Here is a 27,586-nt window from a genome sequence, read left to right as displayed (position 1 = left end):
AGGAGGGGCCATTTCATTTGGCAAGCTTAAATGCTTGGAGATGAAATGTTCATCATTGCACAATAGTGAATTCCACCCTTAGACTCCACATTTTGGGGGTGAGCACTCAAATTTCCCATTTCAAATACCCCATACACCTGTGCATGAAAATCAGTGCCTGCCCTGAGCCATCGCTATAATATTGTAGACTTCCTCCCATACTGTCATTCTTTGGAATTTACTGTCACAGGATATGATGCTGGGCGCTACAAGAACTGCCTTCAGAAAAGGACTATAGGCTGAAGCCTATAGTCATATGTCATTAAGCCTATGTCATAACCAGAGCAGACTCACTGAAATTAGTGGACATTACATGACCAACAAAAAAATCAACTGATTCCAATGGTTATACTCTGGATGCAACCCTATATATTCACAGAATATTGACAAGGCCGACTGCTTAAAAGTGGCCTTAAATAGGTGAATGTTTAAGATGACAATGTGAAATGATAGCAATATCATAAAGAAAAACAAGGCAACCATTGCAGATTTTATTAAGAAAACTTGTTTTAAGACACTATGACAGGCACAAGATTCAAAAATTAGGCCCAAGTAGACATTCACCACTGGCATCTTTGGAGAACTGGCTGCTCCAACCCCTGGCTCCAGGCTTATAATTTTGTTACACACAAAAGAAATTGCTTCTAGATGTTGCCTCTCTGGACACATTCAGGCCCATTCTTACTATGGAGACTATATATGCAAAGTGGGATCATGTTACATTGCCCAAAAGCTAGATCTGGACCAGCTTCTGTGATCCGAGAGATCCAGTGAGCAGATGCAAGCAAATCCTGCATTTTTGTTTCAGGTCAACCCCAGCCAAGTTCCAGTTATCTAGGCATGATGTAGCAGCTAGGTAAAAAGTCTGCTGTGCAGTGTGGCCTGTACTTTACAACAGCAAGAGAAGGATCACTCCAGGTACCTGAAGATGCAAAGGAGCCGCCCCTGGAAACACAGACCTGAAGATAAGTGAATTGGCAGACTCCTCATAGACCTTCCAGCATGGCAACTGCTCTGCTGAGGAGCCGGCTGCACAGTTTGAGAAAAAAGTGCTTGGGGAAAGTCATGGGGACTTCACACTAAAAAAGAAATATGGGCTGAGATGTGAGTGGGGAGAGCAAAATGTGACAATGTAGAACCGCTATTAAATGCTTATATAAAAAGTGACTGGGGTGGAGCCGTCTGCTGAATCCCAGCAGGGAAAGCAAGTACTTTGAAAGATTTATGTCCCTGTGTCTTGATCTTTGGGGCTCTGCTAGCTGCTCAGTATCTGTAATGATCTGGTTTGAAGGGGCCGTCTTTGGGTATTCCCAGGTACTTCGCCTGCTTATCGGTCAGCTTTGTTAGCTTCACGCCAAGTTTATCCAGGTGAGCAGCAGCCACAGCTTCATCCAGCTGAAAGAAAGAAAGGGGAGGAAATAGTTTAAAGGATGTAAAAGACTAAGCTGTACTATTATGGAGCTGAGGAGGCTGCCTTATTTTGCATCAGACTATAGGTCCATTTAGCTCCATATTGCTTACATTGACTGGCATCAGCATACACACCCCATCCCCTGGTAAGGACAGGCAATGAGCCAAGGCTGTGCACACTGTGCAATTGCCAAAATTTTCCTCAGCATCCCAAGATTGTTGTAATGCTGCCAGGTTCATCGGGGAAGTGTCCTCAACAGCAAAATTTATTTGGGACTCATATTTCCCAGGGGACAAGTCTAAACGGAAAAGCTCTTCCAGCAAGTATGTGCGTCAGCTGGTTGTGCACAGGTTTATGTTATTTACCAAAGGGAAAATCTTTTCTAATCACTTCTGGCTGAATTTCAAAGACGACTAAGCCTAGGCCAAGCACCAAACAACTACCATCTTGTCAAAATCACAGGCTTGTTTTAGAAAATTGAGGCCAGACGACTCTTTTTGTTTTTAGTAATTTATTACATCTCTCAAACCCACATCCTCTTTCAGAACAAAGAAATTCACTGATAATTAATAATTCACTCATAATGAAGGATAAACCCAGGGAAATAAAATGGCAAAAAAGGACAAAGACAGGATGGACACTTGGACAATTAGGAACAGATTGTGACTGTCTTTGCTCAGATGTTCAAGCAGTTGTAGATTCCCCTTTATCCATCATGCCTATACAAAAGAACAAGCTACAACTGGGCTCCAGAAGGAACAACAAAGAATGAGGACAAACTCCCATTTCTCCTTTGATTACATATGAAACACTTCTGTGAACTTTGGAAAGCAAGGGTTTGGGGACAAATTGATGTTTTCCAGGAATGCAAGGCAACACCAAAGCAGAAAATAAAACTCACAAGACCCCTGGAGCAATGGTTCTTGACCCGTGACACGCAAGATTAATCTGTCTAAAGAAGCATTCTTTGCAGAAGTTGAAAACATATTCAAATATGATCTAGTGCACAGGTTAGCTCATTGATACTGTACAAAGTATGAGGCTTTTCTAGACTAGGGGTAGCCAATATGGCGCTCCCATCATTCCATGCTATTATGGTCAATGGTCCAGGATGATGGGAGCCAAGGTCCAGCAACAGCTGAAGAAAGCATTGTTGGCAATCATTACATTGCACAATTAAGAGCAGTTGTTGCAAGGACCTGAGGGCTGAGGAGCCCCTAGTTCAAACCATATCACAGCCATAAACTCACCAACATTCGAATCAAGGGGCATAGGAAGCTGCCTTCAGTCGGCGCAGACCTTTCATCAGTCTACTCTGACTGGTAGCAGCTTTCCAGAGTCGCAAGTCAATTTATCTCCTCCTCTACCCCCAACAAAAGCTACTTTTATACCACTTTCATCCAGAGAAACACAGGACCTAAGTCTGAACACTCACCTTCTTTGGGAGAATATGGACTCCTACTGCGTACTTGTCAGGATGTGTCCAGAGCTCTATCTGTGCCAGAACCTGGTTGGTGAAGGAGTTGCTCATAACGAAGCTGGGGTGGCCCATGGCACACCCCAAGTTCACCAGCCGGCCTTCTGCTAGAAGTATGATGTGGCGGCCATTTTTTAGCGTGTAGCGGTCCACCTGAATAGGAAAAAAAGACCCAGTGAGAGCTAAGGAGTGAGTCAGGGAAAGACACAGAGGCATTATTACAAGCTCTGCTAGGCTGCCAGGTATGGGGAATGATGAAGAAGAAGAGTTTGGATTTGATATCCCGCTTTATCACTACCCGAAGGAGTCTCAAAGCGACTAACATTCTCCGTTCCCTTCCTCCCCCACAACAAACACTCTGTGAGGTGAGTGTGGCTGAGAGACTTCAGAGAAGTGTGACTAGCCCAAGGTCACCCAGCAGCTGCATGTGGAGGAGCAGAGACCCGAACCCAGTTCACCAGATTACGAGTCCACCACTCTTAACCACTACACCACACTGGCTCTCACTGATGCACATGAGGAGGAAGAGGATAGCATCGGGGGGCGGGGTGGTAAAAACCTTGGGATCAAAAGCTTTAATCCTTCTAATCCTAGTTTAGCAACCACTGCAGAACAGGCAGAAAATGATTAACTGTTCCTGATATGAAAGAACACTGGAAGCCACCATCTAGTTCAGCATTGCCTGAAACCCTGAAGAGCCACTGCCAGACAGTGTAGGCTCTACAGACTGAAAGTGGTTCTCTGGGCTTTCAGACAGCAGGCATCCCCAACCCTATCTGAAAATGTCCGTGATTGAACCCAGAACCTACTGAATGCAGAGCCGATAGTCGACCCCAAGCTACAGCCCTTCTCCAGTCTTCTTCACTGTATTATCTACACAGCCAGTATATTAAAATATAACGCAACAAATGAGAAGAACCATGTCCCTTGAGGAGGTTATTAAGTAGCAGTACAGTTCCCAGACAAATGGCTTTTCAGAATGCACCAGTCTGCCAAACCTTTCTTGGTTGAGAACAACAAACTCTGGATTAAAGGAATCAAGGCCATAATCTTTACAGTGGTACCTCAGGTTAAGTACTTAATTCGTTCCGGAGGTCCATTCTTAACCTGAAACTGTTCTTAACCTGAAGCACCACTTAAGCTGAAGCTAATGGGGCCTCCTGCTGCCGCTGTGCCGCCAGAGCACGATTTCTGTTCTCATCCTGAAGCAAACTTCTTAACCCAAGGTACTGTTTCTGGGTTAGCGGAGTCTATAACCTGAAGCGTATGTAACCTGAAGCGTATGTAACCCGAGGTACGACTGTATATGTGCTTTCTTGATTTGTGCACTACTGAACACCGTGGAATTTAGCATGCATAGGGATTGCCCTGCATGACAAAGCATAAGCTTTTTCACAGCAGGTTGTGTACTAAAAAGGAAGGCACTACTCCCCAAGGCACTACTCCCCACACCCATGTGTGGGGCTACATGGGTCTTTTCACAGATTCAGTGAAAAAATAATAATCTGTGGCCAATGAAGTACAACAGTATTTTGTGCCGCAATTGAGTGCTTTAGAAGGTATTCATCCTGTGGATGTCTGTTGATCCTGTGGACAACAGACATTTCAATTCACGGTGTTATGAGGCAACCGCCTCAATGTCAGCAGCTGCCATTTTCCAGTGAAACAAGAAAACCAAAACTGCAGGAAAGAGATGGAGTGAGGAAAAAGGTCTAGGAGCTGACACACCCGAAGGAAGCAAAAGAGCCACAGCTATCTGGGCGCTGAATATCCAGTCTGCAGACTATCCTCAATGGAACCAGTTTGCCTTTTGCAAATTAACAGATTAATTCAATCCTGACTAGAACTAGGCTATGATGAATGGGTGATTGAGGAAACCCACAGAGCCCTATTCAAACCTCCAGAGGCATAGGCACAACAGAGAGAAACAATACTTAAGCTCCTGCCCTAGAAAGCGAAAGAAAGATGATTATCTCATTGGAAAGGAACACACAGCACTCATCTTATGACGATCATGAGGTATTCATCTTTTTAAGAGCTTGCACCAGACACTCTGGACAGGATATTGGACTTAAGAAGCAGTACGGCAGCACTAGAGAAGGCAAGTGAGGATTCCCATTTATGCTTCGAGTGTACTAGAAAATACAGGTTTGGGGATCCTCCAGATGACCTGCTTAATTGAACGTTCATCTCAATTTGCTAACACAGAGGTTAGATTTATACCAGGTCTCTCATTCCTATTTGTTTGCAGGGTCATTATTTGACAATAAGCATTCATCCTGATTTGCTTGAGGGGTGTTTATATGTCTTCCCATTACTCATTCACGCAGTCCACACTTTCAGGACATTTCCCCATCATGTTCCAAACCACAAAGCATCCAATTCTTTTTTTAAAGTGTATTTCCTTGGGTGACAGAGCCCTTTAACTCACTTTAATTGTGCAAGACTAGAGAAGGCTGGTCCAAAGGCTGAGTGGGGAGGGAGAACAGTTTGGTATTTTACTCATATTGGGTTCAGGTGAAGTTTGTAAGCATTTATTATATATATATATATAAAAAGGAGTTGAAATTATACGTGTTTGTTTGTTATTGTATGTATTTTTTTGTATCGTGTGTATTGTATGTGTTTTTAAAACTTGTGAAAACTTAATAAATATTTTATATATATATATAAAAAGAAGTTTGTAAGCATGAGAAAAGGGAAGAATTATCAGCTGATGATTCATTAGAAATGGGGCAAAAACTGATACATCAAGGTTCCATGTTTGCTGAATGCTAAAATGGAGAATATGCAGAATTGGGAGGAAGACTGGATAAAGAGGTGATAGCAGAGGACTAAGGAGATATTTGGAACCACAGTGCATCTATGTAAGTGTGTCTACTAGAGACATTTCTTTTAAAATTATGAGCAGATGGTATACCATGCTGGAACTAATTAAAAATATACCAAAAAAAATGAGAAATAGTAAATGTGAAGAACAAGGAAATTATTTTCACATGATGTGGTCATATAAATATATACAAGAGTTCTGGGGAGAATGTTTTTTGATCAAAACTGAACAGATGACAGGTTATATTGTGTTTCTTGATTTACAATTTACCCTATTAAATAAAGATCTATCATAAATGGTACAAAACTATGCTTATTTCATTGTAAAAGAAAATTGCTCATTGTACCTTTGTTTTATGTATTTGTATGTAATTTACGCTGGGTTGTGCCTCCCTGGGGAGAGCATTCCACAAACAGGGAGTCAGCACGGAAAAAGGCCATTCTTGTGTTGCCACCCTCCAGACTTCTCGTTTAGGGCCTCAGAGGATGATTGCAGGGTCTAGGTAGGCTCATATAGGGAGATGTGGTCCTTGAGGTATTATAGGTCAAAACCAGCAGTTTGAAATGAACCTAGAAACTAATTGGCAGCCAGTGGAGTATTGATGTAATGGGCTAACTTCCCCTTCCTCTCTCCTCTCCTAGCATGCCCCGCTAAATGTGTTCTGCAATTACCCCAACCTTCCAGGGCAGAAATGGGGAAGGGGACAGGAGTTCAGTTGCAAAAGCAGAAACCATAGCACTAGCAGAAGTACCTCACTGGATGCTGCCCTTAGAATTCCCAAGCAACATGAGGTTTGAGGGTGCTAATATAATAAATAGATAAATATATGCGTACACACACACACAGGTATGCACACATCCTAGGAGAGCGTGTTTACCTGGCTCTTAAGGGTTAGCTGATACAATAAAGAGAACCACCTGTCTAGACTCCATCTGGAATGTCCCGTCAGCAACACACATATGGATGTGTTGGATTCAATGTCAAAAAAACCTCAGTATAAATGTTCTTGATGACTAGCAGCCTATGCTTCAGTAAAATGTGCATGTGCACGCATGAAAAGGGAGTTGAAAACAGTTTGCAGAGGTTATCTTTGAAGGAGATCACTCAAAAGCCTGGTTCTAACAGAATAAGGTCTTCCCTTAGGAATTCCATTATGATGGTTCCAATCCCATATGCCTCACGCTCAGATCCAATTACTCTTCTGACAACAAGTATTCTTGCTTAGGTTGCATACTGTGGCTTTTAAGAAAGGGGGGGGTTGTTTTTTTATGTTAGATGGCACGGTGTGGAAGGAGTGTTTTCTGATGTTGCCACACTAAAAGATGTATCATATTCTCAGCACCTGGAATATTTCAGAACTAGTTAGCACGTTGCCTTGGAAAAATGTTCCATATATTCCCTTCAGAAAAGAAAAAGAGAGGATGACAATGTGTTTCTGAAAAGCTCCAGGCCTCCAGCCACCTTTGAGTAAATGGAAACCAGTAGCTGAACACACGAGGAAAGGGGCAAGAGGGAAATGTGGACTTGCCATTGACAGGATACACTAACCATGACTGCAGATCTGTGGTAGAAAATCATGACACAACCCAGAGCAGTTGCGGCACAAAGTGAGAGTTTTGCCAGGCTGGTTTCTAATATACATTTAATACAAGCCAGGCCTGCCAAAGCAGTTAAAATGGGACCATGTCTAATCCTAAAAGGCTGAGGTCATTTTACTGAAGGTGTGCAGATTAACAACATCAGCCTGAAGAGTGCAAGAGGAACAAAACTTCACCTTTCATCCTGTTATGCATTCAGGATGGGCAATTGAGCCATTCCAGCCTCCAGGTCTGGTTTCAGAGAAGTGTCTGAGAAAGATACCTGCCAGGGACCCGAGTCTCCTGTTTTAATTTGTGTGTGTGTGTGCGCGCATTTAATGGGTTTCTTCTATAACATGATTTTATTTTTCAATGTTTATATTTTAATCTTCCAATTTAATTGTAGATTTTAATTATGGAACTTCGTGTAATTGGTTTTATACTTCTAAGCTGCTCAGAAGTCTACTTTGACATTAAGCAGTATATAAATTAATTTAAAAGTACACCATGAATTTCTAGTGTTTGACCAGAAACAGGGATAACCTCATTATACTTTATGTGTGTAACAAAATATGTTAGACATCTCTCCCTTCTGTCTCAAAAAGTGTCTGCATGAACTCGCAAGGTTCTAAAATGTTATTCACAGTTTTTCGTCAGTGAAAAGAAATAAATTTCCATAGTTCCAAAGCTATAATTGCTGCTTTTTACATTCCCTCCTATAACTAATGCCTTCTGGCTCCCAGAATTGGTCCAAAACAGGGACAGAGTCACATTCCCTTCTGATCATCCATATATGGGCCACATGTCTGTGGTAGGCAGGTCTAGAGACAAAATAGGCCCAGCCGTGAATTTTAAATTTTACCTTTGTAGAGTAAGGTAGCTTCTATACACAAACCTAACTCTACAGGCAAGCAACAGGCATGATCAGAGTTCAAAGACATATTCCAGCCCAGTGAAAACACCCAAGGAGGGTACAAAGCAGACTAAGGGGGTGTGTGATCTGGGGAGAAACCAGAGGGCAAGACAGAGAAGCCTCGTGGGCTGCATTCAACACCTGGAGCCGGAGGTCCTCAACCCAGCCTGTAACTTTTAACGATTTAGATCAGCAACTGTGTAATGCTGCCTATCTCCCCTGTGGTGATAAGGGGGTAGAAGAGAGTGTTGAATGGTCTCTTTAAATTTGAAGGTTCATTATTGTTCCACAAGATGTGTATTTCTTTAAGGGCCAGAGCAAATAACATGACCTAGTTTTACAGCTGTGAAGTAGTATAGCAGGTGCTGTTAAGTTATGTTACTTAAGCTGTTGGGTACAGTATATAAAGAGCAGCACCTAGCTCTCTCAGTACCCTGGGGGATGGGTTATGCTTATTGATATATTTAGTGTAAAAGGAGTTTTTGTTTTTGTTATTAAAACCTAGCAAAAGTTATTTTTGCGTTCCTTGTAATGTGTGGTCTCCCCAGCATGCCTTCTGCAGCGCAACTAATCTGCAAATAGCCAACAGAGAGTTCAGCTTGTTTAAGAACCATACCTGTGTAAAGCTCTTCGGTGATCTGCACAAACCCACAATATGTGCCTTGGCACTGCAACCCAACTGCGCATTCTGCTAAAAGTCTCTGTACAGGCCCAGCCCTTGTGAAAATAAAGTACTTTCTTGTCTTTGGTCTGCACACCCCTCATCCCTTGCTCACCACATGTCCCAAAGGGGAGGGGTGCACAGGGCACACCTTGGCAGTGTTCACCAGAAACAAGCTGTCAAAAGATGCGGTCCCCTTCTCCAGTTCTGGAGTAGCCGCCACACTCTCCCCGTGGCACTTTATCCTCCCAAGAATGAGTTCCATGAAGATGGGATCTTTTGTGTTCTAAGTTAGCTCTCACTCACCTGGGGTTTAATGTTCACAGTTTTCACGCTGTTCTCATTTAGCCACTTCACATCAATTTCCACATCGAAGTGCCCAATGTTGCATATGATGGCATCATCTTTCATGTGCTCAAAATGCCTGGAAGGGGGAGAAAAACAGCTCTTTGTGGAGAAGGTAATTCATTGTGTCCTGCACCCAAGGAACTGAACACTGCTTGAAGATGGCCACAGATCACAGTTGGGAAGGGTCTCATCCCAGTAACTAAGTCCTTTGACCACCAGATGCTACATGGTTAAAACGATCTGCTGAAAACGACAAGGATGTAAGGTAGCCTTCAGCAACCTGACTTTGCTTGATGGAGTTGTGGTCTAGAAGGCACCAGGCTGGCAAAAGCGGATGTCTTATGCATTCCCTCGGCCCAAGGACTGGTCCATGCAGTATACAGACCAATACAAGTCCCAAGAATTTCACTTATTTTTTCAGCTGCCCACGTCACACTAGGAGGCACTTTTGTGCTTTCCTGTCACTCCCAACAGAAAGCATCCAAAATCCAGCATATTAAAAATGGAACTGGGAAGATGGTCTAACTCCACCATCACATTCTAATACACCTTTGCTAATCTTGCTACAATCTACTGTAAAGCCCATCTAACTTGGTTGTCACGGCCTGACCCAATTACCTCCTTGCAGCCTGTGATAGCAGTAAAATTCTCAGCTCTGTTCTGGTTCATAATCAGCTACCAATCAGTTAGTAGGGTTCAGCAGATTTGGTTACAGGCTTATTATAGAACAGGGATGGGGAAACTGCAGCCCTCAAGATGTTGTTTGAATCAGACTTCCATTATCCCTTGCTATTGGCCACGCTGGCTGGGGATGATGGGAATTTGAATCTCAACAACTTCTGGAGTATCAGATTCTCTGTTCCTGTCGCAGAATCAAGAATAGAAAGGATGGAATGCAGATTTAAACTCCACATGCTGTTATATCTTCAATGAACCAAAATACTCCAGAGATATCTAGAATAACTGGGGCCTGGGCAGATTAAATTGTTTTAACAGCTGAACGGGCTCTGGTGCATTGCAGGAAGTCAGTATTCTGCCCCACAGGAGCTCTTAGACTACAACTCCCATCATCCTTTGCCATGCTGATAGGGCTGATAGAAGTTAATAGTCCTATATCTGCAGAACACAAATTCTAGACGGGTACGCCATTTTAATTGTGTTCCACGGGCAGAAGATGACATTGGGAGCAAGATAATAGCAAGACCATCATGAAAGCTGCTTCAATGAACCATGTGTTGCTTAATTGTACATTGAATAGAAAATGACTCTGTATGTGTATTGCTAAAGGGAACATTGGGGGATTTCCATTGAGATAAGGAGAGAGCTGCTTGAGGACCTAATGAGTTGATGATTAACTGTTGATGTATGTCTGCTCTTCTGCTCTCTCAAGTGGTGCTACCCTTAGATCACATGAGTAAGGTATTGAGTTGCAAATCACCATTTTGAGGGAGTCCTTTGAGGGAAAGACATGCTGATGTCTCTCCTGGAGAGAAAACAGCCTCGGGCTAGAATGCAAGCTAATGGAGTCTGTAGGAGAGACAGAGCTCTGTTTGTCAGCTCCAATTATAAATAGTATTTTATATTTATAAGAAGCTGAACCTGTGCTTGGACAAGCACATGATTTTATGCAACCATTTGAATGTATCACTTAATTGTTTTGTGTCTGCTTGAAGAAAGTTCTGTTAGTAAAAGTTTGGAACAATATTTATGGTTTGGACAATTTTTATTCCGAGGAGTCAGTTTTTATTCATCCTATTTTTCCAACCTGTGCAATAGTAATATCTGCAAGACCATCTTCCACAATTCCTGTTTCCCAACACACACAGGGATAGCAGTCACTAGCTAAAACATATACAGTACCTCCCGTGCACAATTTCTGAGCATCCAGTGGTGGTAACAAATATGTTGCCCTCTTTGCAAGCTTCTTCCATTGTTGTAACTTCATAACCTGGAAATAAGAAGGGAAAGGATACATTGAACTGTATCTTTGGGCCTCTTCACACATTACGCATTAGAGGTGTACACATACACCTACAAACGTGAAAAAATGAATGCAGCAAACATGCGTATTCTAATACTGAAAGAGGGAAAGAGATTCTGGCTTCCCCTGTGTAATGTACAAAAAGGCCCTGTAGATCAACAGGTGACCCACCTTTCATCTTGCCTTTTCTGATCCAGAATGTATCTGTTCTCTTTCACTATTAGACCATGGGGAATGGTTGCCTTAAACAAGGTGTAAAAAGGTAAAGGACCCCTGACAGTTAAGTCTAGTCACAGATGACTCTGGGGTTGCGGTGCTCATCTCAGTTTACAGGCCGAGGGAGCCGGCGTTTGTCTGCAGACAGTTTTTCTGGGTCATGTGGCCAGCATGACTAAGCCGCTTCTGGTGAAACCAGAGCAGCACACGCAAATGCTATTTACCTTCCCGCCGGAGCAGTACCTATTTATCTACTTGCACTTTGACGTGCTTTTGAACTGCAGGGTGGTCAGGAGCTGGGACTGAGCAACGGGAGCTCACCCCGTTGTGGGGATTCAAACCGCTGACCTTCTGATAGGCAAGCCCAAGAGGCTCAGTGATTTAGACCACAGCGCCACCCGCGTCCATAAACAAGGTATATGTCTCCTGTTTTGCCAGCTCTTAAGTATCTATCACAGCTGTATCATCCTGACCCTTTTCCCGTAGCGCTTAGGGTGGCATACGTAGGGTTAAAACAACATACCCTAAAGCATGGATCCCAGATTTGGGACTCCCATTCATTCTAATGGGCCTATGCCACATATGTCTTAGCTGGATTCACCAAGAGCAATGACTCACTTGAGCAAACGGTCCTTCAATTCTCACCTTCCATGGCTGCCTGCAGTGCATTGATTGGATCAATTTCTGTGATGATGACCCTGGCACCAAAGTTTCTCAGGGCTTGTGCACAACCTTTGCCAACATCACCATAGCCTGCCACAACAGCCACTTTCCCTGCAATCATGACATCTGTGGCACGCTTAATGCCATCGATGAGGGATTCCCGGCAGCCATAGAGGTTGTCAAATTTACTCTAGGGATGAAAGCAGAATTTGAGAAACTGATGCAATTTCCAAAGATGATCGCAGCATGAAGCAAGCACATCAGAATGCTAGAGGTAGGCTAAATGCATCCGGGTTCCGTCAGTTTCCATAAATCAGCATGTTTAAACCCAACTTCTACTATCCATAATTCTGCCACTGAAGTCTTCCTTGGCAAAGTGTCAACTTTCAGGGGTGGCGAAAGAAAGGCAGTTTCTTTACAGAGGCCTTTGATATTTTGCATCCAAACTATATTTTAGACACAAATGCTGCAGGAACCTAGAGAGGAAAGTTGTTGCAAGTGTTGACGGATGTTAAGAAGGGTGCCCCCCATTGCAATTTAGCTTGAATGCAAAAGCTTATAGTTTCAAAGGAATCTATGCATCTTTCCCCAAAAAGACTTGCTGTGGGGAATGACTTACTAGCTTACTGCTCAGATGCACTCTCTGAAGCACACACCTCAGAAGGCTTTGCCACCACTGCTTCCCAAAACAAAAGACCAGCACCATCACAAATCAGTAATTATGATGAGTTGTTCTGTGGACAAGCAGCTCATCAGAGTAAAATCATTACTGAACCCTTATCATTTCAGATGGCAGGTGAAGGTTCAAGAGGAAAAATGAGACACAAGGAAGAACAAATCCATAGTCATCAGCTATGGAAGGAGAGACAATACAGAAGAGTTTAGTGACCTTACCTTGGTGACAGAGTCATTAACATTGATAGCTGGCACCTTCAGGGTCCCTTTGGCATGCATTTTATAGAGATTATGGACTCCAGTGGTGGTTTCCTCAGATATTCCTTTGATTCCTGCAAGGAAGAATCCAACTGTGTTTACAATATGCTGCAGATCTCAACCAATGCTAAGCAGCCATCTTTAGTAGTCCTCTTAGGAGGACTTCTCTAGTAGTAGGAACCCTCTTCATACAAGGTCGAGTCTAAAGTAATCTAGGTTTGTATCTGAATGCTAAGAACATGAACCATGGTATCCTCACTCATATCCAATAATATTTTTACAACAGGCTTTCGCAACACAGCTGAAGGGGCAGCCTCACTGGGGCAATTCATTCCTCTAGCATTTCCAGTTCAATAGGACCTTAGGTGGCATGGCGAGGAAAGACCTCTGCATGAGACCTTAGAGACCCACTGTCAGTTGACATGGTAGTCCTGGACTTTGGTTGGGGGGACCTGTGGACCTCCATGTGGCTGGACTACAACTGGCCATGCTGACGGGGGTTATGGAAGCCGTCATCCAACAACATCTGAAGGACCACTAGGTTTTCCATGCTTGCAGTATGAATCTCATTATGTAGCTTGACATCCCTCCCTACTTCACAAGGTGAATGGACCAAAACAGGGGGGAAAGGAACAAATCAGGATGAAACTAGGACTTGTGACACAAGGCCAGCAGAACAGGAGAGGCGATGTTCAGTGAACTGCTTTTCTGAAAAGAATCCTATGATGCAATACAGCAGATTAATAAGGCTGTATCCATATGGCTGTTTATTCTACTTCCACGACGTTTTCCTGACTGCTATGTTCCTGTATTATATTTGAGCTTTCTTGCAATGTAACAGCCACTTCTGGAACTATAGTGGAATATAGTACAAGTTGAGCACCCATTTCCATATTATTTGCAAATGGATGTCTTCTGGAAGCAAGTAAAACGGAAATAAGCACTAAACCTGTACTAGAGTTCCAGAAGTGACTTTTACATGGCATGAAATCTCAAATATAATACGGGGACTTAACAGTTAGGGAAAAGTCACATGAATACAGCCTAGCAGAACAGAAAGTGGCCAATGGATAGTATTGCATAAAAATGCTACCCTCCCCTAATGGCTCTTTAACTTGTTTACAACACAGTGGTGCTTAAGTATTTGTTTCTGGAAAAGGCAGCTGGTAGTTATCCAATTACAGTTGCAGAAGGAGGTGAAGGGCTGGGATGCATGCATGCATAACTGAGACGGCCCAGGCCTCCCATAAAGACTTTCCCACCTGTTTCTTGCAGGGGAGATGCCAAGTCTGAACCTTAAAATTTGTGCAGCCTGTAACCTGTAACCTTAAAATTTGCCTGTAACCTTAAAATTTGTGCAGCTCATTAACAAAAACAAAGATTTACAACATGGTGCTTACTTAAAATAACAAAATGACTGCTACAAAGGTTAATGCGCAGCTTCATGTGCAGATGAAAAGACAGGAATTACTGCCAATTCCACAGGTGTCTCCAAGCGATTTGGGGGGGGTCAGTGACAGAAATTTATGAAACTCATTTAAAAAGAATGTTTTCTACTGAATGGATAAGCCCACAGGCACTGCACTAGCAGCCCATGGATTAAACCAAACAGAGGAGAGGGCCTCAAAGAAGTGGAAAGGAAGAGGCTGGTTGGTCCAGGCAAAGAAAACGCCCACGGAAGTGCAGTCCTGTTGGCATTTTAGTGGATGAGGTGCATTTAATAGATTATTTCCATCTGGAAGTAATGCTCGCCTTCAAGGATCTTGATGTTTGAGAAAAACCAGGTAGTCCTTCAGAGGTCACAGAGTATCTTCACCTATATTGGCAGGATTAATGTAAGACACAAACCCCTGGATCCTTCGAAATGGGAGAGACCATAAATACCATCTAGTGGCTGGATGAAGATTGGCATCTGAAAGGGCCCTTAAAAGAACAGATATAATCTTCAATAGACAGAGAGGGAGGGAAAATGAGCTTAAGGTTTTTAAGAGACCAAACTAACAAAGCACCTTCCATTAGCATAATGAGCAGCCCAATTGTCTGAGACTGCTGGGGGCGGAGTGAGGAGTGAGATCGAAAGAAATGAACAAAAAGACTTAGGGTGGGATTCACCTAATGAGTCCCATCAACAGAAGCCCTGTGCAATGACTTCTGCTTTAGCAACAGGGATCACACACACCCCAAATCAGGCTCCCCAAAATTGGCTTGGGGAGGTCAAGAGAAACCCTAGAACAGTACACAGAGTGAAGAGAAGGATAATTCCTTCTGACAAGATGAAATGCTTCTGCTGATGGAACATTGGAAGAGCACAATGTTGAATTCCTCCCCTTGTGTGCAATACCAGGGACTTCCTCAATGTCATTCACTTCTCTCCAATGACCCAACAAATGTCAGAAGGGCCAGAGAGGAGGAGTTATGGGGACATGCCAGAAGCATCCTAATGCTTCCTGGTCTCATCATCAACACCCGCAAATACAAAAGATAGAGTATATGGTATATGTTATCTTTCTCTCAGTGTACACACATACACGAGTGCAAGTATTAAGTGGTATAAAACAGTCTTAAATTAATAATACTGTAATTAACCAAGGGAAATTTAAATGTGTTTCCTTTGTGTCTAAAATTCCCTCTCCTCTTTCTTTGGAAACGCTGCTTCTTAGCCAATCGTACCAGGAAGCCTAGAGAAACAGTATATTCACTGACACGGGAAGTCACTTTGAGATCCAGGCAAACTAATAGGGTCACACACCAAATCCATTCCATGGCTTAAGCCATCCGCCAGGGTGAGACTAAGGCTCTTTCCATGACAAGCCCAGGCCTGAAACCGGATTGGAATGAATCAGCGTCCTCCAAGATGTTTGAGAGGCTGCTTTCAGAACTTTTAATGTTGAAGGGCGGGAGCATATGAATCTAATAATATAAATGTAGAAAACATTGGTGTCTTATTAAATAATAGGAATTGGCAGCAGATCATGAGATGGAGAGAGGAGCACAGTATGGTCACATGCAGCCAATCAGTAGCAGATTACATGAAGAGACAAATCTATGGATGGACCCTAATCATTCCATGACATGTGATGGGGAGAATTTTGCCCTTTAGCCAACAGTCATATGGTCCCTGCTCTGCTGAAACAGATATTACTTTAAAATATTTTCCAGCATGTTTTTACTTTGTTACCATCAAAGTGGGTGGGGGAATTCAGGTCCCAACGCAGTGTAAAGTGCAATGCCCCCCTCTAGTGGGCCTTTTGCAAAAATCACTTTTCAGTAGTGCTCACAGCTACTCGTTTTTCACCTTTTTAAAAAATCCGCCTAGCTATATGTGAATTTCTTTATTGTTGAAACTTACATCCTTCCAACAGGGCTTAAAAATCCATAAGAGGCTAACTAGGGACAATTCTGCTCACTCCTCCATTGCATGCAAACTCTGCACAGGCCCCAAAACACTCTGGGCAGAGGGTGGGGCTTGCTCAGGTGGCACTGTGTGCAGGAAAATGTTAAAAGTGTGGGGGGGGTGCCCACTTCTGCTCTATGGCTTGCTCTATGGCTTGCTTGTTGAGTGGGAAGAAGAGGGAAGGCAAGCAGGAGAAGAGGGAAGTGCAAAAGGCATAGTTGCAATTCTAGCCTGCAACCTCCTTTTCTTTTCTTTTACTATCATGCTTGTTCATCCTCCTCATAAGATTTTGCAGGCTAGTAACTTCTTGGGGCTTGGTAACAATGCTGGTTTAATCTTAACCATGCCTTGTTCCTTGCATAACTTTATATATGCGAAGTTAGCACATGCCTCTTCTTTCAAGGAAAATAACACAGGAGGGTGGATTTCATAAAGGTACTAAAACGCCGCGCACAACCATTTGACGCAAGCAACTTCCTGGCTGTATGTTGTCTGACTGGTGTTTCCAAAAGCTTCTGCCCCTCAGCACAAGCACAAAAAGTCCACGGCAGCAGCACTTAAAGTACTGTAACTAAAATATACAGATAAGAAGATCCATTGATTTTGATCTAACAAGGCAGTTTCCTCCAGACTAAAATCCCAAAGGGTGAATCCTTCTGCTATACCACTGTACAATCACAGAAACTGGGTAGGTATGCTGCCTCGTATTTTGAGGATCTCAGCATTTATTCTTACAGGTTTCTGTAGGTTAAGGCATGAAGGCAGAAAGCATGTGCAAGTTATACTGGCAGGAGGGTGAGGGGGGGTACCCAGAAACACTGAACTCTCTGCTTAGCAGATGATGAGTACAGCATCCAATCTTGCTCAATTTAGCCAGCATGTTTTTTGTCCGAGTTTCATTTCTTAAGTAATTCATCTATTAAAGTAATGGCTTAATAGACACCATGCAAAAACATTGTTTATTGCTACTGGAGTTATTGCCTCAGGAGCACTGAAAAATGGAAGGTTTGTAACTTTTCACTTCTGTTTTAGATTAACTGCAGCTTGCTGAAGCATCCAAACCTAGACAAACTGTAGGTAGGCTTAACTGTGAATTGTTGAAACAAGTCTGCTCCAAAGCACAGCTCATGGCGTTGGCTTGCTTCAGCAAGCCATAGTTAAGATTAACCCAGCCATGCAACAAAGCATCCAGAAGTTACTAGTCTGCAAAATCTTACAAGAAGCAGGCAAGTGTAGGAAGGGCTCCTCTTTACTTGCCAAGATAGTTCAGATAGATAGTGACTCAGTGGTGTTGTAGCATGAAAACATCCACCCCACCATACACCTGAAGCAGTATCATGTGGACTCCCTCCTTGGAGGCCCGTATGCATGATGGCCTGATTTGTATAGCCTTTTCTACCAATTTCAAGTGGAAAGAATTGCTAATTAGGTCAGTGCACACAGTGCCTCTGGATAGCATTCCTCAATCACATTGCATTATGTGCATGATATAGTGGAAGGGAACTACCTAGGGACTTTCAAGGAGGAATGGCAACAGCTCAGTGGTAGTGTAAGTGCTTTGCATGCTGAAGGTCTCATCTCCAGATAGAGTTGACAATGTTCCCCATCTGAAACCCTGGGGAGTCGCTGCCAGTCAGTTTAGACAATACTGAGCTTGGTGGGACAATGTTTGGATCTGTATTAGGCAGCTTCCTTCATTCTTACATTGCGCTTTACATATTTTAAATGTTTATGCAAAACCACATATAATTACCTTTCAAGAGCTGTGGATATTTTGTGTGGACCAAGTTGGTGAGGTCTCCCCCATCGTCAAGAATCATGTTCAAGGGCTGCCCATCTTTAAAATAGAGGGTCTGCTCAATGCACCATATGTATTCCTCATCTGTTTCCCCCTTCCAAGCAAACACTAGGCACAAGTCAAAACAGAGAGGCAATTAAAACACAGAGGTAATTAAACAGAAAGGTAATTAAAAGACTTAAGAAGTCAGCTACACTCAAATGAATGCAGTTTCAAGAGCTAAATGAAAAGATGTGCTATCATGATATCAGCAATCTTCCCTTGAAGCAACAAGAAACTCATCTCTGCATAAACAGCTGGAAATAAAAATAATTACATCTGAACAGGGAAGCAGAGTTTACCGCTTAATCATGCACATTAAAGACCTTAATCAGAATCCATCAGTTTCTTATACATTCACACGCTGGTGCTCTTCATGCCATACTGTCACAGAGCAACAGAAAGACAGGTCCATGCCCTGAGTAGCTTGCAATCTAAATTGACATTGTGGAGGCAACAGAGAGGGGGGCAGTACGTATACTTAAATTTCATAAACACTTACTTAGGTGTAGCATCAGCAGGTATGAAGATTAAGGCTTCATGGGAAAAGGAGTGGTTTGGAGGAAGGGTTTGAAGGAGGAGGGGGCAGATTGGCTGTGTTATCTTCAACTAAAGAAGATCTCAGCTTTTCCATGAAAATGATGTACAGAGTTATTGAGCATTGTTGACATCCCTTTGGCTTTCCTCACTCCACACGTCAACTCTTAAGACTCACACTTCTGCAGGCAGAGTGTTCATCCTCCAAAATACATGCCTCGACATCTTCCAGACTAGCAGCCATGCCTAAGCCTGTTGCAGCAAACACAACAAAAGTCTTGCAGCAACTTGAAAACTAAACAATTGTATTGTGGCCTTACAACTTCTTATGGACTAGAGTCTGGTTCACCAACTTATGCTGCAATGAATTTGCTAGTTTTGGTGTGATGCCTAGATGCATGTTTCCACATTTTGAGGCCTATAATGAAGCCCATAGGATGCATAATCAGCAGGTTAGATCCCAGACTAAGACATGTTTTATCCCAATTTAAACCTGTGAGACTTAAGTCATTACTAACTTACAATACAATCCTAACCATGTTTACTTGAAGGTTTCATTGAGATCAGTAGGGTTTATTTCCTAGAAAGTGTGTTAAGGATTGTAGCCTTAAGCAACCAAATTAGAATTGGGGAGGATCATAATTTAAAATAAAAATAAAAATAAAAGCTGCTGCACCTACTACTGAATAGGGAGCAACTAGATATCTGGAATTTCTCCATTTCTCATAAGTCTCCATCTAGGATAGAGGATTGTACCTTTCTTGGTTGTACAGAAGAGGCAATTTGGACAAGTGAAGTTTGACAGTCTCTTGCAAGAGTAAGCAAAGATGTACCTGCTGAGATTCCCAAGATATCCTTAAATACGTTAATGTGTTCTTATTGTCCAACATGCAGCACTAGCAAACAGCAGACCACTTTACCTAAGCCCCTATCCAGTAACAGATATCAACAGTTAAGTAGACTTCATACAATGAGATCATTCAAAGAGGGAGAAGGGTTCTCACTATATATTCAAGCAAATAGTCAGGATGCTGGACTCCTAAACAGAATGTTCAATCTTCAAAGCCACAATACTGCATCGTCAAGAGTAGCATACTCCTTAGGGTAAGCTTTCTCTACTTAGAGAGCTACCTTTATCCTGTAGCTTATAACCTACATCAGGGGTCAGCAACCAAAGGCCCATGGGCCACAAGCCCATGTTTAACTGGCCCATGGACCCCCGCCACCCGCTCAGTCGGCTCCCGTGCGCCGCCCCAAACCGGCCTGGAGCAGAGCGGGAACCGCCTTCCAAGACGCTGGCTGGCTTCCCATTGGCTGCAGGAAGCTGGAAGGAGCACAGGAAGTAGCGCTTGCGCACACTCTGGCCCACCGCAGCGTCTGCAGGACCGTGAACTGGCCCAAGTCACAAAACCTTTGCTGACCCCTGACCTACATCAAGAGTGAGGAACATTTTTCGCTGCTAGGGATGCATTTCCTTCTGAGCAACCTTCCAAGGACCACTTGCCAGTGGTAGGCAGGGCAACAGTGGGGAAGCAATGAGTGTAAATTTTACCTTTGTACAGTAGGCTAGTTTCTACAGACAGACACACACACACACACGGCCCCCCACCTCTATCCTCCATCCTGGCAAATAAGTCATTATCAGAGTCCAAGAAGCACTCCAGCCAGGCAAAACACTTGGGGGTTGAATTGGGTCAGTGAGGGGTGTAGCAGTGGGGAGAGTTCTTAGGGCCAGTTGGAGAGGCCCCAAGGGCTGCATTTGGTTCCTGGGCGGCAGATTCCCTACGTTTTCATTCTTTTTGATGAACTATAAGCAGCAGCACAGCCTGCTTAGCCATTTCTCACCAACAGTTTTTCTTTGCTAGGATGATACACCAAAAGAATTTTGCCCTGTCAGCACTGCATTCAGAATGAGAAATCACTCTCAGGCGCATTTCTTCTGCTCTGGTGCTAGCCTGGCAAATTCACCCCTCTATGCTACATTCTTTATTGGTCATTGGGCTGGACCGAGCAAAAGAAACAGACAAGAGTTAAAGTGTTATCAAAGCAACATATTACCAGGAACCCCGGTTTTGGCAATAGCTGCAGCAGCATGATCCTGGGTGGAGAAAATATTGCAGCTGGACCACTGCACCTGCAAAAGAAATCAAAATATATCCAGAAACCATAAGGGGTTCTTCCCTACTTTCCTCTACAGAGATAACAAAGCAAGTCCAAATCCTTTTTACTTCCCTGTTGCATGTTTCGTTTAAAAGGCAAAACAGTTTAAAGAAACAGGAAACAATTATTTACAAATTGAGGCTTAATCAGATTTGGGAACCATTACCCATATCAAAAGAAAACCTTTCTAAAATGCATCTGCTAAATATCAGGATGTAACTGAAGTTTTGAATAGAGCTAACTTACAATGTTACAATGTGGATTTTATTAACCCGATATGAAATTGAATTCTATGTCCTTTTTTGGATTTGCTTCTTCTTGGGTTGAGTGGGCAGTCAACAACATGATAGCAATGCTGGGAAGTTGGCATCTAAATATACCTCTGCGCAAACTGGGTTGCAGGTGAACGGAATTCTCGATCACATGCAATCCCCCTGCAAACTGGCATTCAAAGTCAAACTCATAGCAGACCTATTGGAATCAATGACCACAACGTCTTCAATTTCAATGTGTCTAATGACTAATGCTGGCTCTCAGCCTACACTTCAGGTGGGGAGAAAATATATTCTTACCACTGCTAGAATCCTTATGGGAGATGGAACTTCCATTACGCCAGAAAAACAATGGCAAGTCTAAATCCCTATAGCCAGTGCTGCTGCTCTAATGAGGTACTCCCCAATGTGCTTCCTCAGTGCCAACTATGACTGCTCTGAAGCATGATCAGGAACAATCTCCAAGTGTTCGATATTGTTCGATATTGCCTAGCTCAGCCTTCCCTAACCTGGTGCCCTCCAGTCGTCATACTCCAACTTTCACTCACCCCAGCCAGCATGGCCTATCGTCAAGAATGATGGGAACTGCAGCCAATCAACATCTAGAGGCTGTCAGATTGGTCCACCTGTTTTTTTGTTTAACAAATAGCCAGGGCAGAAGAAACCCAAGCAGGATTGGAGATGCAGGAGGGGCAAAAAGCTTTTTTAGAAAACCACATACCACAATACAGTGGTACTTCAGGTTACATACGCTTCAGGTTACATAGTCCGCTAACCCAGAAATAGTGCTTCGGGTTAAGAACTTTGCTTCAGGATGAGAACAGAAATTGTGCTCTGGCGGAGCGGCAGCAGCAGGAGGCCCCATTAGCTAAAGTGGAGCTTCAGGTTAAGAACAGTTTTGGGTTAAGAACGGACCTCCAGAACAAATTAAGTACTTAACCCAAGATACCACTGTACTGATCTGGCTCTTGCACTGGCTATTTATTCAACAGCTACACAACTCCAACTATACTTTGACTCTTAATGGCTAACCATACCTACGAAAGACCTGTATTCAGAGTCTGTGGCTTTACTTAAACGTGATGCATGAAAATGCTCCATTTGGTATGGGTCAGTAGTCCTCTTTACTAAGGGAAACACAAGTTAATTTTTTCCTTTTTCAGAACAAGTTCACATTTTAGTGTTTTGTTTTTTATTCTGCCATTTCTCTTAAAAATATTGAACAAACACTGTCTGGGCCATTTTGTTCCACTTTAGCCAACAACAATGAGGTTCCTTCTTTCTCTCTCTTCCTTAAAGAAGGAATCCAAAACATGCTTACCTCCGCACCCAGCGCCACCAGAGTTTCAATCAGAATTGCAGTCTGAACAGTCATGTGTAGGCAACCAGCAATCCGAGCACCTTTCAGTGGCTTTGCTGCAGAGTACATCTCCCGCATCTTCATCAACCCTGGCATCTCATTCTCAGCAATTTCAAGGGCCTTGCGACCCCATTCTGCAAGGCTGATGTCAGCTATAAGCATAAGGAGCAACAGGTGGTTGGAACAGGCATTCATGAAACTGTAGTTCATTCAGGTTCTCCACTAACAGCAGCAGCAGCACAACTGCTATGAAGCTATCAAGAGAGACATTTGGCAGCAGCTGGGAAAGAGGAGTAACAGTCCCTCTTCATTTTCTCTTGAAACTTTTTGGTTAAGAGCTTATGCATACACTGTGTTGTACTATGCTAAGAGATTTATTAAATTCTACCTCTGTTTTACAAAAAATAAAATAAAAAATAATATACAGGTAATCCAATTTAGGTGTAATGTTCTCTAAGTTACAAGAAACCATCATTTCCAGGCAATTTCTTCTGTAAAGTCTTTGAAGCAAGGTGCTTCTGGAATAAGGGCCGAGGGAGAACCATTCCATGGAACTGCAACATTCTGCAAGGAATACATTTAAGACTGCGGGCATTTGTCAGCTCTAAAAGAACTAAGAGCAAGATAAACCCCAACCATAAGTTCTTTGCAACTAAATATAGCTTTCATTTTCCAAACATTGGCACATTAAACCTTTATGACACAGCAGCACTTAGCTTGTATTACACCACATGCTAATCTTGCAGAAAATACAGGAAAACTCATTTGCCAAGCACTTAGATCTTTAAAATTCTTTTTTTAAAAAGAAGGGGACAGCCAGCCAACAGAGCTCAGGAAACAAATATTCAGAGAAATCTCATAAAATATATGAAGAAGATCCCATTTTAAAGCCTTTCAGGTGCAAACATCCACAATAAGAGCTGGCTCCTAAAAAAGCTAAAGTTAGTATGATACATCCATAATTGACACTGGTGGGCATACATTTTACTGTCATTCTGTGTGGCCAAGACCATATAGATCTGCAGCACTAAAACACCTTGGTGTCTACATGATCCAAAAGAGTGAACAGAAGAATATGTGCACTGCAAGTAAGATCTCATAAAGTTACCCCACATATTTCTTTTCTGCAGAGATCTTGAGTGCACATCTACTTCCTTTGGTTCTGTCTACTGTCCAAGTTCAAGGTATCCTGCCTGTTGTCTTTGTAGAGGCACCCGCCTGGCTATTGTTGAAAGCAGAATACTAGCTAGAAGGACCTCTGATCTGGATCTAGTAAAGCTGCAGACCTCGGAAAAAGCCCCACTGGAATCAGTGGGACTTAGTTCTAAGGAGACATAAAAGGTAAAGGGACCGCTGACCATTAGGTCCAGTCGCGGACGACTCTGGGGTTGCGGCACTCATCTCGCTTTATTGGCTGAGGGAGCTGGCATACAGCTTCCGGGTCATGTGGCCAGCATGACTAAGCCGCTTCTGGAGAACCAGAGCAGCGCATGGAAACGCTGTTTACCATCCTGCTGGAGCAGTACCTATTTATCTCCTTGTACTTTGATGTGCTTTCGAACTGCTAAGTTGGCAGGAGCAGGGACCGAGCAACGGGAGCTCACTCTGTCATGGGGATTCGAACCACCGACCTTCTGATCGGCAAGCCCTAGGCTCAGTGGTTTAACCCACAGCGCCACCCGCAAACCCTTAAAAGAATGTGCATGGCAATGTCAACTTTTCCTCCTGCAGAAGTGCTACTCAAGGGCTTCACAGCACCCTATAAATTTGACAACATTAGCAAGTTGCTGCATCAGATGCTAGAGCTAAAAGATGGGAGGGACATAACAAAAACACAAACCCATGGTATAGTAGGGCAAGCACACTTTGCAGTGATTTCTAGTAACTATAATTCAGTAAGTAGAATTGGCAACCATAAGCCAAGACTTCACCAAGGTGGTTGAATAAATGGGCACTCAAATGTTAAGGAAACAAAGGTTTGAGTAGGTGGTGAGGGTAGGGGGAGGCAGTGGACACATTTCAGCCCCACTATGATCTGTGACTTTGACCCATCCCACTGGACACTATTTCATCACAACATATGAAAGAACCTTAGGCAGGATTTGGCACTGTTAATACCTTTGTTGTCTTCTGAAAGCACTTACTAGTATTTCATTAACCTAAATAAGTATTTCATTAACCTAAATAATTTTGTCTTCTCAGCAGCATTTGCTGCCCTTTGTAGTTCAGAGGCTTCTGTCTGTGCCCGTTTCTGCTAAACCAAGCCACAAAACCAAAGGCCAAAAAGAGTGGGGTCCTGACTGATTGGAAGGTTGGCAGTTCGAATCCCCACAACAGAGTGAGCTCCCGTTGCTCTGCCCCAGCTTTTGCCAACCTAGCAGTTCAAAAGCATACCAGTGCAAGTAGATAAATAGGTACCACTGTGGCGGGAAGGTAAATGTCATTTCCGTGTGCTCTGGCTTCCGTCACAGTGTTCTGTTTCAACAGAAGGGGTTAGTCATGCTGGCCACATGTCCCAGAAAACTGTCTGTGGACAAATGCTGGCTCTCTAGGCCTGAAGCAAGATGAGCGCCATACCCCTTAGTCGCCTTTGAGTGGACTTAACCGTCCAGGGGCCCTTTACCTTTTACCTTACCTGACTACATTGTGTGTCATAATCTTATGAGAGACTCTTGTGGGAATGAACTCAGAAAAGTCTGACAAATGTTGCATCAGGTAAGTTACATGAAGCCTTTGAAGTGGCAGAGAAACAAAAGTGCTGATGCAAACCACTTAATGGGTAACTGGGATGCCAGCATTAACCTTGAATAGAACTGAGATGTCTTGTTTTCCCCCCTGCCCTACCCAAACTTCAGATACTTCAATACTTGAATGGAAAATAGAGAAAGGGCATTTTTAAGAACTTCACACTTTGGTATAAGTTAGCTAACTTTAGCACACGTCAGGTTCTTGTAACTGAGTAGCAAGATCTTTTGGTGACCCGCTACAGTGAATCCCAGTGATTTGCATGGTGAAACCTAGAGATTTTTCCCACATTTTCTCAGTACATCAATAGCTTCCTTTTTCAGTTCTCATTTAAGCACGTGACAGGCCTTCTGCCTGTCAATCATTGATCATTGTTTCAGATGTCTTCAGATCATACACTAAGCATCTCTAGAAGAGGCCAAGATGGGAAAAGCCGAAACTAAAAATATAAAGAAATATTGGGGGGGGGGGTGTCTTCTTAACGTATATCAGAGCCTGATATTCTGACGTAGTCACACTATTGCACAACTTTCCCTTTAAGCCTCTGCCCTAGTTTTAAGATCCTTCTGCACAGGTAGCAGATTATGACGTTGCGAAACATTTTATTGTACGCGACTGGAGAAACGGGGTGGGCTTTTTCCCCATTTCCAAAAATCCCTTCTATCTCTGACGGATCTACCCACGTATTTCAAAATAGCCAGGCTTCTCCCTCAGCAGGGGCGATTCATAGAAACCTGCAGCGTGCTTAACGCAGGGGAGCATAAGCGACGGCTTGACAGCATGGTCCCCGAGAGCATTCTGGGAAATGCAGTCCTCGCGGCTCCACGACCACGAAACAAACCTTCTGCCGAATGATCAGAGGGACTACATTTCCCAGAAGCAGACCTTTCTCCGGAGCCCACATGGAGTTTGCTCAGAAATTACACGCTAGCCTAGCTAAGCCAAAGTCCATTTTGGACTACGGGAAGGAGAGAGAAAATAAGCCCTCCCTGCACACCAGAACTGGGCTAGGGGGGATAACATTTAGCATCATCATTAATATTTGCAAATTTTACTTTTTTAAAAAAATGGTTTCGGGAGTGGAGCGAGAACAATGAAAACGGTGCAAAAAAAATTCATTTGCTTATAAAACATCACGACGAAATAAAAGAGAGAGAGGGAAGCATGGCAGAAAACGCACCATTCCAGGCCCAGCCACCCCCGATGAAAACCGGGAGCACGCTAGTTTGCTCGCTCGCTCGCTCTCTGCAGGCCTTAAGCACAGAGAGCAATCAAAACCCACAAAAACATGCAACGAGGCTCCCTTACCAACTTTGTAGGGCAACTTGTCGGACATGCTGGCGCTTCTGCGGCTGTGGGGCGCGGGAGCGAGAGGCGAGAGGCGGCGAGAAGCCACTGGCGGCAAAATGCAGGCTTTAAATAGACTCGCCCAGGTTGACAAATGTACGAGGCCGCCTCCACCAATCCCCTTGTAGGGCACGGAGGGGGCGCGGCCTCGCCTTGCACAGAGGAACAGGAAGCGCGCGGCGGCGGCGGCTCGTCGGGCCTTGGATCGGGGATTCCTCGCCGGTGGGCGGAGGGAGAGGGGAACGGCTCTTGCGCCTCCGCCTCCTTGGGTTTCAGCTGTGCTTTTATTTCGGGGTGCTTCTCCTTCCAGGGCATAGGCACACAGCTGTCAACTTTTCCCTTTTCTTGCGAGGAATCCTATTCGGAATAAGGGAATTTCCCTTAAAAAAAAAGGGAAACGTTGACAGCTATGCATAGGCAGCCTCCAGTTTTCAGAGGTCGAGAAAGGGATTTCCCGAGGTAGCCGCGGTGAGAAGCAGGAGAGTAGATCCAGCGACAGAGGAGACGAAATGGACCATTGGTCCATCTATGAACTCAGCATTTTCTACTGGCAGGATCTTTCCGGGGTTTCAGACCATGGAACTGTAGAGTTGGAAGGGACCACAAGGGTCACTCAGTGTTTCCCAAATTTGCACTCCGAAAACAGCTGCAGACCCAACTCCTATCATCCCTAGCTAGCAGGACCAGTGGTCAGGGATGAGTGGAATTGTAGTCCAAAAGCAGCTGTTTGGGAAACAACTGAACCCCCTGCAATGCAGGAATCTTTTGCTCAATCTCACCTGGAGATGCCAGGAATTGGAGCAGATATGCAGAGCTCAGGGCCGGCCCAGTCATGAGACAAGGTGAGGCGACTGCCTTGGATGGCAGGATCCACAGGGACAACAC

General features: G+C 43.7%; 1 protein-coding gene across 1 annotated transcript; it reads right to left on the bottom strand.

Moving 5' to 3' along the window:
- Positions 1-500: 500 nt before the first annotated feature.
- AHCY (adenosylhomocysteinase) lies at positions 501-26,820 on the bottom strand. Its single transcript, XM_081196477.1, has 10 exons — positions 26,663-26,820; positions 22,571-22,761; positions 20,876-20,951; positions 18,197-18,349; positions 13,011-13,123; positions 12,099-12,306; positions 11,117-11,204; positions 9,215-9,332; positions 2,886-3,080; positions 501-1,434 (listed from the first exon to the last, which is right to left on the bottom strand). Exons 1-10 carry the CDS (start codon positions 26,688-26,690, stop codon positions 1,303-1,305), a joined length of 1,302 nt encoding a protein of 433 aa, XP_081052603.1. The 5' UTR covers positions 26,691-26,820; the 3' UTR covers positions 501-1,302.
- Between the last annotated feature and the right edge of the window lie 766 nt (positions 26,821-27,586).

This window comes from Podarcis bocagei (genome assembly GCF_964188305.1).
Source record: "Podarcis bocagei genome assembly, chromosome: 5".
Taxonomy (NCBI): domain Eukaryota; kingdom Metazoa; phylum Chordata; class Lepidosauria; order Squamata; family Lacertidae; genus Podarcis; species Podarcis bocagei.
This window is presented reverse-complemented; position numbering and strand designations above follow the sequence as displayed.